The following is a 20,177-nucleotide window of genomic DNA, read 5'->3' as shown; positions in this document are numbered from 1 at the left end:
AAAATTGGATAGTTATAAAAATAATTGATGAAATGGAAGTGTGAGAGGAAACAGGACAATTCTAATAAAACCCCATCTACACGATGGTGTCCACCAAAAACGTACATGACCTAGGATCGAATCAGGAATCATTTACACCAGATGTGAGCGCTTTATGGACTCTTCAAGAGAAAATGTTAAAGGCGTTATTGTTGTTTCGTTTCGCAAGAAGCTTGAGCGAAGACGTGTAATGCGAAACTGAGAATAAAGTTATCTGTATCAGAAATTACACTAAGTTAAAATTGTATTTCCTGTAGGGTTATGAGGAGTCCTTGACCGTACTTGATTGTGAGTACAGAGACCTCAATGATAACTTCCTGCCTTTATTGTATGATATACAGTCCAAAGTCTACTGTCGTTTCGACTCAGCTATATGTTAAAATAAAAATTGAATTTTTAGTTTTTTCCTTGTTTTGCCTATTTGTCATTTTATTAAATCGCAAATATCTTAATTCTCTGAATAATTTTGTTCCGTGGCCAAGTTGTAATGTTTATATTTCAAACGGAGGCTCACTGATAAAGTTTTCACCCCTTATGCGTGGTGTCCCAGGTTCTATCCCAGCTCGCGCCAAGTGAACTTTGTAGTGAACAAACACTGTGCGTGGGTTTTCTCGAGGTTCTCCCGTTTTCTCCCACTTTATTCATTCCACAATTGCATTCATTTCTCATCATCACAGTATCATTTAGCCTAACCGGTATAACCGTGGGACGTAAAACAAATATTTCATTTCATTTTTTAAAAGAAACGTTGACAGCAACTTTTTAATACAAGGTTTTATGAGACATGCCCTACACTTTTAGGTAACCACATAAGCTTGCGTTAGTAGTGCAAGCTGGATGTACCTAAAAAGACAGAAAGGCTATCTCTCCTTTCTTCTTGCACGATAACAGTTAGGACTAACAAAAGTACTAGTAATTTTATATCATTTTAGGTTTTAGGTTTATTAATGTATTTTCATACAGTAGTATGCATTCTTAAGTCCTAATCTTCCGAGTACCTCATGATAATAATAATAATAATAATAATAATAATAATAATAATAATAATAATAATAATAATAAAGTTGTCTCGGTTTTCGATTTGTGTGTGTGTGTGTGTATGTGCAGTAGACAAATCTTAGGTAGTATTTCCTGCCCGATGCAGTGCAGAGGTAGGATAGTAATACCCTAATATGAGGAGATATTTTAATAAGGTTCGTGGAAAATATTTGAAAGATATATACGGTTTTTTTTTCTAAATACTTGCTAATAGAAATCCAATTTCAGTAGCGTATGTAAATGCTCACCCCATTTCTTCCCTTAGGGGTTACAGTTTGTAAAAGTCCATCTAATCATTAACCTAGAATACATGGAGAATATTTAGTATACATTTCTAAGTTTTACATCTAATTGTTTCGGAGATCTGAAGAGCAGGAACAGGGGTTTTAAGACCTTTTCCCCCTTTGGGGGTCGAATTTTGCTAACTTCCATCTTATCAATAATCTAAAGTAAAATGAAATGAAATCTTTGAGTTTTACGTCCCACAGTTATGCCGGTTAGGCTAAAAGAGACGGTGATGATGAGTAATGAATGAATGAATGGTGGAATGAAGAAAGTGGGAGGAAACGGGTGAACCCCGAGGAAACCCACGCACACGGTGTTTGTCCACCACAAAGTTCAATTGGCGGTGGCTGGCATGGAACCCGGGACCCCAAGCACCAGAGGTGAACGCTATACCACTGAGCCACCGCGGCCCCATAATCTAAAGTACAGAGAGATTATTTCTGCAAAATTTCGAGACTTTTCTGCTAATAGCTTTGGAGACCTAGTAATGAGTGAGTCAGTACATTTACTTGTAGCTGTGAAAGTGGAATCAAGATCTCTCTTCCTTCATTTAGTTTCATTGTTATTGGCTAGGAGCTCTGCATTCATCACAATTGTCATGTTTGAAGCAGGAAGTATTCCATTTTAAAGTTCATCAAGGGTAATGTATATTAAAATAAATGATATTCAAAGAAAACTTTTTTTATTATTTATTTATTTATTTATTTTTTTTTTTTTTTTTAACTTTCCGAAAATAAAGTTCAGTGGTTCAAAATTTCCGGAAATTTTACAACTATAGAGACTACGATGACTCATAAAGCCTGGAATCTGCATCAATTATAGAACTGCTTGGCATCACGTGAGATACATTGGAAGAATTTGATACTGTTCGTGGAGCTGCCTTCCGAACGCACACTGGAGAAAACAGCATAAGTGCACCAACAATGTTGCCGAACTCAGAGGACATGGCAAACGAGCGACAAGAAAACAGCCAGGGGTGACATTTCAGACTTTGCTTGAGGGGAGGCAAGAGCACCAGCAACATAAGATTTTCATGTGTTGTAGTAGTATATTAGTAGACAATCGATTAAAGCAGTAGTTCTCAAAGTGGGGTCCGTGGCACCTAGCCAGGGAGTCCGCGGCGCCTAAAAATTGAGATGTGTTGTAATAAAATGGAACTCTCAGCTGTTACTCAAGAAGTATTTTTTCAGTTACTAAAAAGAAAGCACTTAGAAATTATACCTACGTTTGTAAATCTAAATGTTTTCGTACTTTACTAAATTTCTGCCCTGAAGTTGGTCAAATGTTATATAGGACTACTTCAAGTGAGAGAAATTTCTTCTTTGGTAGGGCACTTTTTCAAAAACAGTTGTGCATTAACTATACGACACCTCGGAATTTCATGCATTTCATCTTCAAATAGCGGAAAACTTCCACCACTACCACCAATTCCAGATTTTTTAAAAAAGGAAGTAAATGTTAGTCATTCCTGTGCTTATGAACAGGGGGTCCGCGTTATCGGAAAATTTGAGAACCACTGAATTAAAGTATATGTATTCCTCAAACTCTTGGGGGGGAGGCAATTGTCCCCCTCCTGTCCCCCTAAATGACGCCCCTGAAAACAGCACCTAATGAACTATAATACCAACACCAACAATTATTGGAATTAAACAATGAAATAATAATATCAGAAATATGTAAAGCAACAACAACAAAACGAAACTTAGCGGCAATCTGACAACACTGTGCCCTCAGAAGATCTTCATATAGTGCGAGAGACGACACTGGCAGGAAGATTTCATGAGTTGAGGTTGACGACCGAGACACACACACACACGTTCTATTGGATGCTAAAATTGGTCGATCTAAGTCAAGCTTCACAACTGCTTGCGGTCATTATAGTCACAACCACACCCACATACGAGCTCCCTCTGGCTGTATGGTAAGCGTAAAGTATCTTTGATGTGGAAGACCCGTGTTCAATTCGTGACTGATCTGTTTGGATCTCACTTTAAGCTGTAAATCCACTCCTCATATAGTCATGGTGCTCAAAGAGGCGTTAAGCTCCAATCCAATCACACACAAGGATTTAAATCTGTTTACTTCCTTAACGTTACAATCATCGCTGACAATGCTTTGAAACTTCGATTCCTGTGATTTCTGTTTGTCATCATATTCTTACCTCTTCTACGTTTATGGATGGAAAAATATAACCATAGTTTTCAGCAGAAGGAAAACTCATATTTTAAGCTTTTATTCTAAATATTGTGTAAAGATTTGCGGTACTGTTTTAAAAAAGTACTGAAATGATGCATTATTTTTCAAAATAATTCTTCCAGCACACCTCAAATTAACTTTTATTTGTAAATTCCAGGATTTCGTAAAAGATCCAGTTCTTCAAAATCTCTTCCGAAGTCTCGAGCAATGTCCAGGAAGAGATGCCGCGAAGATGATACCGGGGAGGTAGATTTCAAAGCAACCCGCAACTTCGCCAAGATGGCTGTAAGTATTTGAATGTTATTTTTCTCTAACGGTTCCTTTTAGCCTTTTTTATTGGTTTCGACTTGTAGGTCAATCATAAGAGTAGTATAATTACTCAGTTGAGTGACTAGTCCCTCAACAAACTTTCAATGGATAAAATGATATTTTAAGTTATCTTTAAGCTCTCTAATAATCTAAGCATCTGGTGTTTGTTTAGATGCAGCCCTTCCACCATTACTGTTATTTTCTGATGGATGTTCCGCTGTTGAATGTCATTGAAGATGCTTTGCGAGAACTCTCGCTTAATCTCCTTACAAAAAAATTTCCTTATAATGTCATTACGTTGAACTTGCCGACATAAAATACTTTCAAGATAGTATACATAGAAATGTGCACAACTGGACTCAGAATCAAACCCTGTTCTCCAGCCTACAGTGCAGATGCGCTGCCCCTACCCAATCCTTTCTCTGAGCATTTGTACATTTTACACTCGTATCATACTTGAAGTTTATTTCTATGGTCTCGCGTAGCGTAGTCGCTAACGGTCTCGCCTTCGGTGCGAGCTGTTCCGGGTTCGATTCCCGGTGGATGCGCTCGGTCGAAAAAGTGTAAAAGCTTTTTCGGGCCAGCCATCCTGAATGAGATTTTCCTGGGTTTTCATGATTCACACCAGACAAATGCCGGTGTGGTACCTAACTTATAGGTTCCAGGTCGCTTCCTTCCTTTTCCGCGGATAGTGTGCTCACCGAGGGACATCATCCGTCATACGTGATGGACTAAATGGCCATAAATGCCGAAAGCCCAGAAATTTCAATCCTGAATCCCTTGAAGTTTACTTCTGTAATGATAATAATAATAATAATATATCTCGAAAACATTTTTTTCTCAGAACTTCTGATAGTTGCTGGATTTAGTTGATTTCAAAGTTATTCGACCGTACTTATTAGTTATCAGGTGTAGCTTGTGTTGTAAAGTACCAAGGATTTGTAATGTATCACATGATCTGTCTTTAGGAGGGAGGAATCTTTTTACACACTTAATTTCATATAACGCATGTATTTTATTTTATCAGAGACATTTGCGCACGAAATGGCGTTAGTGTCCCAGAATGTCAGGGTATACAAGGTGCAGCAGGTCAGGGCTAACATCGTTTCGCACTTAAACGGTTAAACCTACTAGTAGATATGCAAAAAAGTGTTGGAATTCTTAAAATCACACGTAAAATACTGTTCCGTGAAAATTAGGGAACTTTTGGCAAAACTGCGCTATATTTTAGAATTTTATTTCTATGAGGCGCAACTTGTGCTTAGGCCCGAGAAGAAATTTGTACAGTTTATTGTCAAGATGCGATATAAAAAGCAACAATCAGAAACGGATCAATCGCTTTTTCGATATCCAAGATGTTCCTTATCTTGGGCCTGGAAATTGGTCCTTGGGATATCTGGAAATTTCGATATCCAAGATGTTTCGTACAATGAGCGACCAATCACGGCAAAAGTGGATGATATTCTGGCAAAATCGAGCATGATTGGCAGGTAAACAGTCATGGTATCGCCAAAGACCTAAACTTCCATCAACAAATTATGTTAAACCATTTGGAGTAAGCTGGCTAGAAAAAGAAGCTCGACACTTGGGTGCCACATGATTTGACTCAAAAACATTTACTCGATCGAATTTCTGTCTGTAAATCAGTGCTAAAACGTAATGAACTCAAGCCATTTCTGAAGTGGTTGATGATGTGCGAAGAAAAGTGTTTAATCTATGACAACAATGTGCGAAATGGATCGTGGTCGAAGCGAGGAGAAGTTCCACAGTTTGTGGAAGGTTATGGTGTGTTCGGTGGAATTGGAAGAGCATTGTGCATCAGGAGCTGCTGCCACCAAACAGAACGATAGACTCGGACTTGTACTGTTGATAATTGGCCCGAGTGCATTTAGCAATTGTAAAGAAACGGACGGAAGTAGTCAGGGGAAAGGGCATCGTATATCACACTGACGACGCCAGACCGCGTATATCTTTAGTGACCCATCAGAAATTGACAGAATTTTGGTACGATGTTTTTAATGCATCCACTGTATAGCCCGGACTTGGTACCGTCAAACTGTTATTTATTTCGATCTCTGCAGAATTGCTTCAATGGGTTAAGTTAATTCCAAAAGATGCCTGTGAAATCCACATGTCTTTAAAAAAAAAAAAAAACGGAAGAAGTCCTATAGGAATGGGATTAGTGTGTTGCCTGAAAAATGAGAAAGGGTTTTCTAACAAAATGGTGTACTGTGACGTCATAATGTTATTTTCAAATGACGATAAATGTATTCTCAGTTTTGTCCTCCAACGAACCTTTTTTTTTTTAGATTACCTGATATTTTATATTATTTTGTGTTTCAGATAATGTGTTTGATAAAGCCAAGAGTTTAGTTAGTTGGTAACACTGATACACATCGATATTTTAATAAAACCATTGTGGTTTGTTCAGAGACTATCTGTTATTCCTATTTTGTTTTATTTTACTTCTAATTTTAGATACCCGTTTCAGATAGTAGAACTGATGCCTCTGTCGAATCCGAAATGATTACAGGCAAACATATGAACCATTCTACTATCGAGTGATCCACCCCTCTATTTTCAGGTGATCTGGTGTCGATCTTGGCATATTCTGACAACCTTTCTGTTAATCAATCCAATAAAAAGCGATCTTCCATCCCTGTGCCCTTTACTTCCTACCACATGCCATTAGAATGCAAGGCAATATATTTTAGTTGTTTGACGTTAGCGTTTCTTTAACATATTGTCATCACATGACGTGGCATAAAAAGCTGAAAGCTGTTTAAGAATAACATGTTAGTTGTGAAGAGTTTTGTAGATGTGGCATTTCCTGTTCTTCATTCAAGGTGCCCCGAAATATGTACTGAATATCAACTTTATTTAAAGTTATCTCATGTGCGTATTTAAGAAATAAGAAGTTGTCGTAAGATTTGAGTTCACCAGCTTGAAATAAACGTGAATATCGAAGCTTCCAAGTTATCATGTGATAGATCAAAGGTTTGTTTTTTGTTGACTTTGTCCTCACTGGGTCTTGACCGGAACTTAGAAAAATAGTAATGTGGAATGTTTTTTACTTCACTTTTTTTTTAAGTGAGGATAAAATAAGAAATGAAAATTTATATCTTGATTGTTTTTATATAGTTCCATATGTTTTTAGATTTAGTAGGAAATCTGTGTTCTTACTTCGAGTTACTTCGTAAGGAGTTTGATCTCCTTTATATACTGACCCTGCCCGCCTGTATGTCCGTCCTATTGTACGATAATATTGTAAAATTGTGTCTTTGAGGGTAGAGCTAAAAGATGGTACACGGGAATTTGAACTTTCCCAGTCACCTTTATTTCTCCTTATATACAATAGCAATAAATATTGCAGACCAAATATAAGTTCCTCTTAAATATTTTAGTGGTTTGTTGTTGAGTTTGTAGGAACTCAGCGACCAGAGCGTCTTAAGGTAAGAGGATCCAATTAGTGTGTGTAGGTATCTCTTAGAGACCAGGCGTCCTGGAGATGGGGTAAAACCCAAAAATCTGGCGTCCTAGCAAAAGGAACTCTCAGAGACTAGGCGTCCTAGCAAAAAGAGCTCAGAGACTAGGCGTCCTAGCAAAAAGAACTCTCAGAGACTAGGCGTCCTAGCAAAAAGAGCTCAGAGACTAGGCGTCCTAGCAAAAAGAGTTCTCAGAGACTAGGCATCCTAGCAAAAAGAACTCTTAGAGACTAGGCGTCCTAGCAAAAAGAACTCTTAGACACTAGGCATCCTAGCAAAAAGAACTCTCAGAGACTAGGCGTCCTAGCAAAAAGAACTCTTAGACACTAGGCGTCCTAGCAAAAAGAACTCTCAGAGACTAGGCGTCCTAGCAAAAAGAACTCTCAGAGACTAGGCGTCCTAGCAAAAAGAGGTCTCAGAGACTAAGCATCCTAGCAAAAAGAACTCTTAGACACTAGGCATCCTAGCAAAAAGAACTCTCAGAGACTAGGCGTCCTAGCAAAAAGAACTCTTAGACACTAGGCGTCCTAGCAAAAAGAACTCTCAGAGACTAGGCGTCCTAGCAGAAAGAAATCTTAGAGACTAGGCGTCTTAGCAAAAAGAACTCTCAGAGACAGCGTCCTAGCAAAAAGAGCTCAGAGACTAGTAGTCCTAGCAAAAAGGACTCTTAGAGACTAGGCGACCTAGCAAAAAAACTCTCAGAGACTAGGCGTCCTAGCAAAAAGAACTCTCAGAGACTAGGCGACCTAGAGAGTACGGAGATGATCAATCGGTGGAAATTGATGCCTTCTGCGGTCATCTGAAGTTGGTTTATGGCCAGCATCTGGTATTGGGAACACGTGTAGAACTTTGCCTTAAAACCAAGTACAGCTTTCTTTTTGATCGTTATTGTAAATTAGTTATATAACTAAAACATTTTTTAGTCTGAACTCTCTCACCATGAGCTTCCTGGAGTCAAAATAGCTAGAATTCTAGGCCTTCCAAGGAGGCTCCGCGCTTGATCTCCGATAGGAATGCGCAGGATTGAAATTTCCATTAAGCTTAAGCTCCTGTCGTATATTGCCTCGGTAATGGAAAATGAATATTGAGCTGGAAACCAGGTAATTATTTTTAGTTCTGAACAAACTGTTGCTCCATATGTTCGCTTGAAGTTTGCCACTTTCTTGTTAAAATGAATGAGGATTATTGTTAAAGAATTGTGGAAAAAAAAAGAAAATTCTTCCTTCGTGGCTGGTATAGTTCCTATTTACAAAATTGCATTTTTGAATAAATAGAGAATTTAATATTACCAGCTTATCTGATATCCTTTTGCCAATTGTCTTATAGATGAATTGTTGTACTTTTCATAACCGCAGGTATTTTCGTGTAGTACCAACGTACATTTCGTGACTTGGAACACAACATAAATATCGTATATAAGCACAAAATACCTTTAAAGTTGTTCAATATAAATCCGCACAAATTTCTAGAGGAAAATACCTTTTTCACGTAGTACATAAACAGGCGGCAGACTTGTCAGGATGATGAACCAGTAGTGCACTAACAGGTACAGAAGCAAGTGGTCTTATCCTGTCCCTATTTGACGGTGAGGATGGCATCGAAAAAAGACTTATTGTGAGAACGTGTGTACAAATTCGAGACACATCAAGGCAAGGGCAAAATGTACACTGTAAAACATTTTACAGCCGAAGGAGTGCCGCGTAGAACAATCTACGACATAATTAAAAGATGTGAGAACGGGATTGAGTGGAAACCGCAATCGGGATCGGACACGAAACAAACGATGTGGCAGCTTAAGAAGATACTCCAGAACAATGATGGTGATGCGTATGGCGGCCCGAAAATTCAAGTCGTCTGCGTCCATGATTCACCATGTAGTACATAAGAAAACAGAACTACAATACAAGAAGAAACAAACTATCCCCAAGCGCACAGAACAACAGAAAAGCATGGTTAAATACAAATGTGGCCGCTTGTTGCGAAAATTCGGTGCTCCTGGTTTCATCTTGAATGATGAACCCTATCTTACATTGTCCCATGCCTTTATCAATGGAAATGATGGATTCTATACATCCGACCCCTCTACAGCTCCATATAGTGTTAAATTGAAGGAGAAATTTGAAGAAAAAGTGCTTATTTTAATTGCCATGGGTCCCAAACGTGTTGGTGAATCGTTGTTATGTCGATCACGATTTGCTTTCAACGCCCTGACGTACCTGGTACAGTGCATTAGGAAGAGATTAACACCGTACATACGTGCAAACTATAAAAAAAAACAGGGACATATGTGTTCTGGTCTGATCTAGCATCCGTGCATTACGCTAAGTTGTGACGACATCTCAAGCAGAAAAATATTGAATTTGTACCGAAACAAGATAACCCTGGGCAATTTTGAAGGCTGCTGTCTATGCTAAGGGATGGCATGCTACAAACCCAGATCATCTTATTCGACGGATCCGTTACTGCCTGAAGAACATAGATCTATCTGTTGTTCAAAACCTTGCAAGATTTACCAGACGTTATATCGACAAAGTGCGTAGTGAGTCACTACTGCTACGATACTATTCTCGTTATTGTGACTTCTTATATGTATAATCTTTGCACATTTTTCCGTATTGCATTTCAGTTATACTTGCCACCAGTATTTTTTCCAGACATGTTTTTTGGGGGCACTTTCCCCCGGAGTTCTGAGAGTACCCCCCGGAGGAGACCAAAGTAATACGTATATAATATAATAATAAATATAATAGTACAAGATGCCCCCATGTACTACTAAGTGCTCCCCCCCGGGAACATTTCTGAAAGAAACACTGCTTGCCACTGTAACTTGTGCGGATTTATATTGAACAGTCCTGATTCTGTGAGACACCGTGTCGTGGGGATATTTAATGTATATCTAACGTATAACATTCCATGCTTGTTCTAGTTATCAGTCAGTTGAGCCTTAGTTCCATTGGTGCTTGGAGACCGTTGATATGTGTACTCCTCCAGTTCCATACATTCTTAATGAGGGAGAAGTCTAAAAGACTGGGCACATCCTAGTTGCTGACTGACATTTTCCAGAGCATGTTGTGTTGCTTCAAGATAGGCGTTATCCTGTTGGAACAGGAGGGCCTGTTCATGCCTCAAGGGACTCATACAAGTTGGATGACGTGTGCACGTATGCTGTGATAGTCATGCTTTTGCTGATACTGAGAAGCCATGTGCGGCTATTGTACGACAGGGCTTTCCATGGTGTAAGCGTGAGAGGGGCCATGTGTGTTTCAAATGCATATGTCATAACAAGTTGCTCTCTCCAGATCTACATTGGGTATATATACGTCCATCTTTCATGCCCAGGTAGAAGTACCTTTAGTCATTCAGTGAGAGATGGCCATACTCTCTCCAATCACCTCTTCTTGAGACTATAGTAGACACATTCTGCGATAGATTGGGATAAGGGGTAGTCAGTGATAGAAACTCAGAATTGAAGATCTTAGATTTATAAGCTGTGGTTTTTATTTAAATTATATACGAGGGGAGACCAAAACTAACCGGAATCTACTCCTGCGCATCCTGCACTTGTAGTACAAGGTTACGCTGCTAGTGCGCTGTGGGAGGACCTCTTCTGAGCCACTACGCCAAGTAGCGTCAACCGGCAATGACACGTATGTTTTCTCTGACAGTTCTGTGTGTGTGCGCCCGTAATGCCCTCGTGGCACAAAGAAATGGCAAATTCTCACGAACAACGTGTGGCTGTGAAAGTTTGTTTTTTTGTACTCGACAAAAACACAGCATATTCTTTGTAAGTTGTTTGCATTGTCACAACAGGTCCTGCTGCTTAAAAAAGCATATTCGGTGTGTCCTTCCGTCCGGCCGGGAGACAAAAATCTAAAAAATTACTTTATTATCACAATTAGTTTTAGCCTGATTGTAACGAGATAAAAGGGACGACCCAAGTTTCTTAATGCAGTTGGTATTCAAACCGTAAGTGGTAGAAATTAAGCACTTCCGGTTTAAATGTAAATCACTACAGCAAAACTGTAATAGATAGCGGGAAGCGGTTTCCTCCAATCGATTACGAGTCCCAAGACTATATTTCATATTGACTCCAATTTACTAAAATCGGAAGTAGCATAAATTTCCTACCACTTCTGGTTTCAATATTGAGAAAATATCACACTTTGTAGTCCAAACTCGCATGGTGTACAGTAAGCCACAGAAATTCTGGATGTACAAAGTCCGTGAGTTAGGCAATCCAACTTACGCCCGCTCCAAGATTAATTACGCCTGGTAGAGTAGCTAGAACAGCAGCATGAAGTTGAACCATCTGTTAAAAGAAATCGTAAAGAGTGTTTTTGTGCAGGAATGAGGAGAAACGCTGGCTGACGAAATGACAAAAGGGAGTCATTGGATACTTGTACTCACAGTAAACAGCACAATACCAGAAAAAATATACGGACACCAGAGGCGCCGATGAGAAGATAACAATCGGGTAGCTTAAATAATCTTATAATTAACTCGAATGAGGGATTATTAACAAGTTAACTTACTTCAAATGACTATGCATATATGCGTATCACATAATATACGGACAGATTATGCGGTATAAGTAGTAGGTTATTTTTTAAGTAAACACAAAACCTTGCGTTGAGTTTTGATCCTACCTGCAAATCAATTAAAATATGGGTCGAACATTCGGGGGAAGAGTCCAGCCTCCAATGAAAATTTTGGGTGTTTAACAGGGCCTGAGCTCCTAGGTTCCGGCGGCACTGATTGATACGTACTATTACTTCCAAAGAAGAACTTGTCCGATTTCATTATTCGTTAAATGACTTTTGAAACTGCTAAATATTGCTATCCAGTAATTTATTTGTAAGAATTAAAAATGCAAAATTCGATAAAACTCAAACGAGTTGGAGAACCTATCCGTACTAAGCGTATTTCCTCTTACGTTGTAAATATAACTGAAGGTTCTTGATTTGAATAATATTTGTAAAAATTTACACATTGAGACACAAGGAGAAAAGAGGAGAATATAGTGTCAATAAACAACAATTTAAAAATGCACGGAATTAACGGTTAATATCAAATAAGAACCATTAACAGAATTAACTCTAACTCGTTTTCTCCATTTTCCTTCCTTTATTTTCAGGATTACATCATCACTGAATTTCTCCACTGGAGATTATCTTTCATTTACCAGCCTTGTAAATGACACCTTTTAAAAAGTTGTAAATGGCGAGGGGGGAGACTCAAACTCGGATCACCGGTTTAGAAAACCACAATGCTAACCACTCACCTAAAGCGTTACTTATTTGGGCGCGATTAAATAAAGAGCCTTTTCTGTTCGCTCAAAACAGTAGTTTGTTAATAGTCAAATTCAAAACATAGCAATATATAATGTTACTGAAGATTTAAGACCTCAATGTTACGTCCTATTGCAATGTAAATAAGCATACTGAAGTTGATAAGAAAAAAAAGAAAGGATAAGAGAAACTTTTGAATGATTTGTGTCCGAAAGGAAACGAGGGGGCAGAAAGAAGGTGTCAGCTCCTAGACAATATTAACATCGAAACTTCGGATGCTTAAACAGAAACTAAGTAGGATTTGTCTTCATCATGATACATAGTAAGACCCTTTCTTTGGATAAAAGACTTTTGATTATGTATGCGTTATATTGATATTTTAACAAAAATATACAGTACATACGAATATAAAAAAGAATAGTTCCTATTTACAAATTTTGGTTGAACGGATATATGGAACGTGTTGGAAATGGCGAACGAAAATGTTCTTTCTAACAGTAGGAGTAATAGTGGAAGACGTTCGGAATAATTGCTAGGAAACAATATCGTTTCAGACACATTGGAGACCAATACTAGGCCCTAAGCATGATCCTTATGTATTCATGAATTGTTTGCTAACCACGTTACGTTCTCCTTCAAAACGAATCAAGGTTGAAGACAGACATGTGATGTCATATTGCTGGTACAATATTTCCTCTGCGAAGAAAGCCGTTTCCACTCTAACTTGTAAGACTGAAAGTAATTGAGTATTTTTAATTTCATTACACATCAGAAGTATGAATACAGTAGAGCATCGATTATCCGAAGTAATTGGGGGACATGGGTGTTCGGAAAACTGGTTTGTTCGGATAATCGAACTGTACATGTTTATTTGCCAAAAAGAAGTACTGTACAGTAAATTTATTCATAAAAAGAAGTGTGCTGATTGTTGAAACACAGCGACTGGCGGCTTGGCCGGTCAGCAGCGCCTTAGGAAGGCCCCATTAGAAGCAATGTTCCGCCAGCGGTGGCTCAGTGCGGCGACTACTGTGGGAAACTTGGTTTGGGAGTGAGGGGGGATGATGGACGGTAGGGTGGGAGAGTAACAGGTGCGAGCGAGTACACAGTTCGATTAAGCGGTCGTTCGGTTGACCGACGTTCGGATAATCGACGCTCTACTGTATTGTAGTTTGGTAAAAACAACTTATCGTAGCGGAAATCGAACCCGGGACCCCTGCATTACGAAACGACTGCTCACGCCACTACGCTAAGACTGCTCTGCTAAGTAAGAGTCAAAAAACCTTCGTGTATGTAGCAAATTGCGCACGTTTACGATAACGACGAAACACACTGATTTCGGTCATGATAAAATACCATAGTGGAGAGTCTTTAAATTTAAATTAGAAAACAAAAAAAGAGACATAAACACGCAAGGACATGAAGAAGAAACTTGTTTTAAGAGTAATTCGACCCCTTAACTGGAATCTGATACCTCAGATCATTTTCTTTCTTTTCTGATTCACCGAAAGTCTCTCCGTAACTTGTCTCTACAGGGTTTGTATGATAAGTAATGAGACCAGGTCTGGAAACATTGTTTTATTGATCTGATCTGTACAGGGACTTAAAAGCTTTCGAAGTACTCTCCTCTTGCGTCGATGCACTTCTGCAATCGATGTTTCCACGCTGCAAACGCCCCCTGGAAGTCAGCAGCCGGCATGTCCTTTAGAAATGTGGTCACGGCTGCTTGGATGGCTGTGACGTCTGCAAAACGGGTTCCTTTCAAGCGTGGCTTCAGCTTCGGGAAGAGGAAGAAGTCGGCCGGACTCACATCTGGGCTGTAGGGTGGTTGTGGAAGGACTTCCACCCCAATCCGGGTCAAAAAGGAGGTCACTAAGAAGGCGGTGTGGGCAGGGGCATTGTCGTGATGCAACTTCCACCGGCTAGCGATCGCCGGTCTTTTCCGCTTGACGCTCCTGTGCAGTCTCTCAAGGACTTGTTTGTAGAAGGCGGCGTTGACGGCTTGTCCTTGGGGTACAAACTCCTTGTGGACCACCCCCACATTGTCAAAAAAAACAATCAACATTGTTTTCACCTTTGACTTCGACATTCTGGCCTTCTTGGGGCGCGGGGACGCAGGAGTGTGCCACTCCGCGCTTTGACGTTTCGTTTCAGGGTCGTACTGGAACACCCACGACTCGTCACCTGTTATGACGTCATCTTCAAAGTTAGGGTCACTGTTCATGAGGTTCAACAGTTCCTGACAACAATCAACACGTCGTTGCTTTTGTTCGTCAGTCAACACTCGCGGCACCAGTTTCGCACAGATTTTTCTCATTCCCAATTGTTCCGTCACAATCTTGTGCACTGTTGTGTGGTTCATATCGAGTTCATCAGCAATCAATCTCAACGATAATCGACGGTCTGAGTTCAGGAGATCCCTCACTTTTGCCACAGTTTCGTCCGTAGTCACTGTTGTCGGGCGTCCAGCCCTCTCCAGATCCTCAACGCTTTCCCGGCCGTTCCGGAACGCACTGTGCCAACGAAACACCTGGGCTTTGGATAGGGCTTCCTCTTTGTAGGCCTCCGTGATGAGAGAAAGCGTCTGAGTAGCCGTTTTCCCCAGGCGAACGCAAAATTTGATCGCATAACGCTGTTCGATGGAACCCTCCATGTTTGTTGATTTTCCGCCGTGACAAGAATGTTCACAAGGGCTTTGTCCAAGGCTTGTCCGCGCTCCACTAAGGCTCGGAGCCAACTGACGCGCGGTGCCTTGCTTTGCTCGGACCCCCCCCTACATCCTCCATCACCGACAAACCCGCTCCAGCGACACGCGCGCCGCGGCGCGGCGAGTCTCATTACTTATCATACAGACCTTGTATTATACTTCGTAATACTTGTTTTACAGTTATTTTCAGTAACCTTGAACGACAGGGACATGAACACAGATACATCGAGGACAAAATTTCAAAGGATCACCCACCGGAAATCGAACACGGGACCGCGAGCACTGAACTATCTGAGGCAGTGATGACGTGGGTCAATGAACAACTTGACCCACTACCCATCGTGACCCACGACCCACCATGACCAACCACTCACCGTGACCCACTCTGATCCATCACCTAACATGACCGACTCTGACCCACCACTAACCGTGACCTACTCTGACCCACCACCCACCAAAACACAGTGGCATCAACTCTGACACATGATCCACGGCCTCTTCTTTACTGACTAAAGAGTTTATACTTGTAATAAAATCATGTTTAATTCTAACTAATTAGAGTTTGAATTTGAGTTGAGTTATTTTTACATACCAACCCACTATCAATTTTGCATATATAGAAAGTGCCACCCCTATCATAAAGAAGAATTTTAAAAGATGCTATCTGACGTTCTGTTCATTTTCAATAAAGATTTAATATACTGAATTTAAGCTCTGTAAGTTTAACGGCTTGTGTGATACTCAATTTGTTTTGCAAAAATTCGGATCCCCACTACCCCTTAAGATATTATTATAATGAAAGTGATATGATAACATCACACTTTGGATTAACGCCTAACTATATACCAAAAGTCATTTCATTTGACTTTGAAATTTGGCCGTGATGATCAGGCACACATAGTTACGTCCATTTTTTATATCATATAATATATATATATATATATATATATATATATATATATATATATATATATATATATATATATATATATATTACAGTGATTCAAAAATGTATTTTTTCAGTAGTTAGCGCCTCTAAAACCTAATAGGCTGTGTGTCTTGAAACAGGCACGTAGCCAGGATTTCGTGAAGAGGGGGTCCGTGACATGAAATACAGTGTCATCACACCAGAGGCTCGATCAGTCTACACTGTTTTACTGGAACAAATATTGGTTCGTTTAGCCAAGATTTCGTAATGGAGGGGAGTGACATGAAATTCTGAAGAACGAAGAGTTCAATAAATCTAAACTACTTTAATATCACCATATATTAGTTTGTTAGGACAATAAAATGAGGATATGTTATTAAGTATTTTAATAACAAACTATGTAGAAATCTCGAATAAAATAATAAAAAAAGTAAGATTGTACAATATTTACGTCCTCCCTCTGTTTATTCAAATATAACAATTTTCCTTTCATTAAGACCTCAACTATTATAGAAACTACATATTCACTATTATGAAAAGTACATACTCAATAATATCTTATAAAAATTTTACACTATCTGTGTTCCTTTCTCTGTTGAATCAAATGTTAACAGAAATTTCTTTCCAGATAAATTTTTGTTTTTATTATTCCGTCAACTACTGTCTGTTCCAAATGACAGGTTAAAGGGGTAGTAGAAAATTGTTTTTGAAAGAACATGTTTGATACGGCAATAATGACGAAAAATTATGATAAAAAATGTCCAAGCTGTTACACAAAGGCACTATGCTTTCGGAAGCTTGAAATCTCCTTGACTAGTAGCAGAAATTCTGAGATTTCCGTAACTTTTCTAGAAATTTCAAATTCCCTGACTCTTCCAGGATATCTCGCTCACCTCGCCACCATGTATTGCAAGTAATACAGATCTCCTCATAAGAAAGAGCATTCAAAAGCTTCCTGTAGTTTTTTTTATTTTTAACGCTAATCCTTCTTTTTCTCATTTTATTTTGTTTCATCCTTCCTTAATTTTTCATTTCTAGTCTCGAAGGGGGGGGGGGGTGTTCCGGTGCCTGCTTGAAAGCAAAGTAGTAGTATAAGTCCTATTGCTATTATTGCAATTACAAATATCAATATTCACAAGATGCCTGCAGTTCTTTTTTGTTAGAGATACTCATCTGAGGTAAGTAAAGAGAAACAAATGAAAAAGGAAGGGTAATGGAGGCCTTGAAAGTAAAACGTAGACAAATTGACCAGTGTTCAGAAGGATAGTTTTAACTCACGCTCGATCCTACTCATAGGAACTAAATACGCGGTTCTGGTTAGTTATCCATTTTTTGCCACTTAGCAGAAATATAGCAGAAATCCAGGCGCTGTTACTGACGGTCTTCGTAGGCGAGTGTACTAGCGCAATGGGCTAGTAATTATAATTGCTTTCTGTAAAGGTTAAAACCCGGGCCAAGGAAATGGTTTTACTTTTATATTTTATTTTTTAAATTTTCATAACACTTTTTTCATTAAAATAAGATGAATAATACTCAAAAAAGTGATTTACTTATGTTACGCGTGCAGTTTTGCTACACGAATCCATAGTACAGGGTGTGGCAGCGTGCATAGTAGGATATTAAAAACAAACCATCGGGCAGTAACTGTAATTTATTTATTACCTCTTATGTCAATTAATAGTTAAAGGTATGTCATTTACTAATTTGTAAGTCATTGTCCATTGCGTGGATTACTTTTTGTATATGACTCCTATCAAATGATGCCCCCTCTGCACAACATATTCATCTAGTCGGCGTTGGAAGCTTTCCATAACTCGCCGTAACGTATTCCCTGGGACATTGCCGACGGCAGTTCTGATGCGATCCTTCAACTCAGGAATGGTGGCACAACGTGTTCGGAACACTTCTTGCTTGAGGTAGCCCCAAAGGAAAAAGTCTGGACATGAAAGATCAGGTGAGCGAGGCGGCCAGGAAATGTCACCAAAACGGGAAATTGCTCTGCGTGGAAATGTCTATCGCAAGAAATCCATGCAAATTCTGGCTGTATGCGAGGTTGCTCCGTCTTGTTGAAACATAATTGTACCACATCCACATTGACCATACCTAATTGGGGAAGAACGAAGTCTAGCAGCTTCTTTAGGTAGCGTTCACTGGTGACAGTTACACCGCTGTCATCCTCAAAGAAGTAAGAGCCAATAATCCCAAAGAAAGCAACTCCACACCACACTGATACGAGAACTGTGCAAGGGCTTGATGTGCAGTTCATGCGGGTTTACATCACTCCAATAACGCATATATTTTTATTTACTGAACCACATAACTCGAAGTGAGCTTCATCTGACATCAGGATGGTGTGCAACTTTTGTGGATTTTGGGGAAAGAGATCATGCATGGTTAAGCAGAATGTTTCTCGTGAAACCCAATCGCGAGGCATAATTTCCTGAACAATGTGCAGCTTACATGGGTGAAAATGGAGATCTTCGTGCAATATTCTCCTGAATGAGCGATCGGACATATGCGCAGTTTGCGAATGACGACGAGCAGATCTTTTTGGGCTACGCAATATTACAGCACGAACATTTTCCACGGCTTCTGGTGTCCGCACAGTTCTTTCACTTCTTCCCGGTTTGCCATTGCAAACAGAACCTGTTCGAAATGCACGTATCCACCTCACAATGGTCCGTCCATCTAGAACTTTCCCATGCGGTCCCAAGTTGAAATGTTGCCTAAATAGACGCTGGGTAGCAATAATAGAGTCGTTATTCTTGAAATAACTTTCAACAGCAAAGGCACGATGCTGTGCACTCCACCGCTCCATGTCACTGTCACACTCGAAATGGCAGCTCATTAGTACACGAATGCGGCACGAGCTGGCGCGCGTTCATGCAGTACGTCATTGTACTACGCAAGTCAAATTACGCTATGAACGCTGCCGCACCCTGTATAAGCAGTAATAGTAGTAGTAGTAGTAGTAGTAGGAACTGGTTAGAAGCCCCACAAGGCTCGTTTTGTTCCACCTTGACTGCCATGATATTAATTTAAACTCAGCTGCTTCTTCAATTTTCTTCTTTAATTCCAACAAAGTGACAATTTTCTTCTGTTACTATAATACACAGTACATACACTAGAAGGTTTGGACAATCGCAAACTGCAAAAAATCAGAAACGTGTATTTAGTCCCTATACGCAAAAGGGAAACGAATATTATCCGAATTTCGTTTTCCGCGGAAAAACTGTTTTAGAGTGCAAAAGTCCCCACCAAAAATTGTGAAAGTTGATGCCCTAAAGACAAGAAGAGGTGAACTGAAGTGAATGTAATTGTGCACAGGTACTGTATACGAAAGATGAGGGAATATGTTTCGTATTTTCCTTTAAAAAAAAGTTGGGTGGGGCACAAACCCTTCCAAACCTTTGATTACGAATTATCAAAAGTGCTAATATCTATACGTCAGAAGTGCCTAAAGGGTATAGAGAATTGCAACGAAACTTTTGTAGGGACAATACGCAAAAAGTAAGCGAACGTGTGATTTTATTTTGTGTGGAGAAGCAGTGTTGGGGCAAGTGAAAGTCGAAAAAAAAGTAAATATAATCGTAGAAGTACAGGAAGGAGTGGATCAAAGCGAATGATATTGTATATGTAAAATAAAGCAATTCGTGTTCCCCAATTATCCCCTTCCGATTTGCTTCAAATTTGGCACACCAAAAGTAAACAGAAATCGACACGTGTTTTTGTTTATGAGGAGAAATATTGTAAGGGTTAAAGGCGCCCCCTGAAATACTATAAAATACACCATAAGTAGGAAACGGCTAGTGTTAAAATAGTGAACTTTTACCCATCGGCGCAAACCTGTCTTCAACATTGGAGGGGACGGGTAAGGCCGTTTCCATATTATATATATATATATA

At 39.5% G+C, this 20,177-nt stretch overlaps 1 protein-coding gene across 2 annotated transcripts in view; it reads left to right on the top strand.

Moving 5' to 3' along the window:
- Positions 1–20,177, top strand: part of LOC145693708 (choline-phosphate cytidylyltransferase A-like) — a 210,482-nt gene that overhangs the window by 48,106 nt on the left and 142,199 nt on the right. For both annotated transcript variants that reach the window (XM_081769987.1, XM_081769988.1), the window contains exon 2: positions 3,716–3,843. In XM_081769987.1, the coding sequence (XP_081626113.1) occupies positions 3,716–3,843 (128 nt within the window). The remainder of the gene's footprint in view (positions 1–3,715; positions 3,844–20,177) is intronic.

Source organism: Thermobia domestica, chromosome 8 (genome assembly GCF_964235325.1).
Source record: "Thermobia domestica chromosome 8, izTheDome1.hap1.1, whole genome shotgun sequence".
Classification (NCBI taxonomy): domain Eukaryota; kingdom Metazoa; phylum Arthropoda; class Insecta; order Zygentoma; family Lepismatidae; genus Thermobia; species Thermobia domestica.
This window is presented reverse-complemented; position numbering and strand designations above follow the sequence as displayed.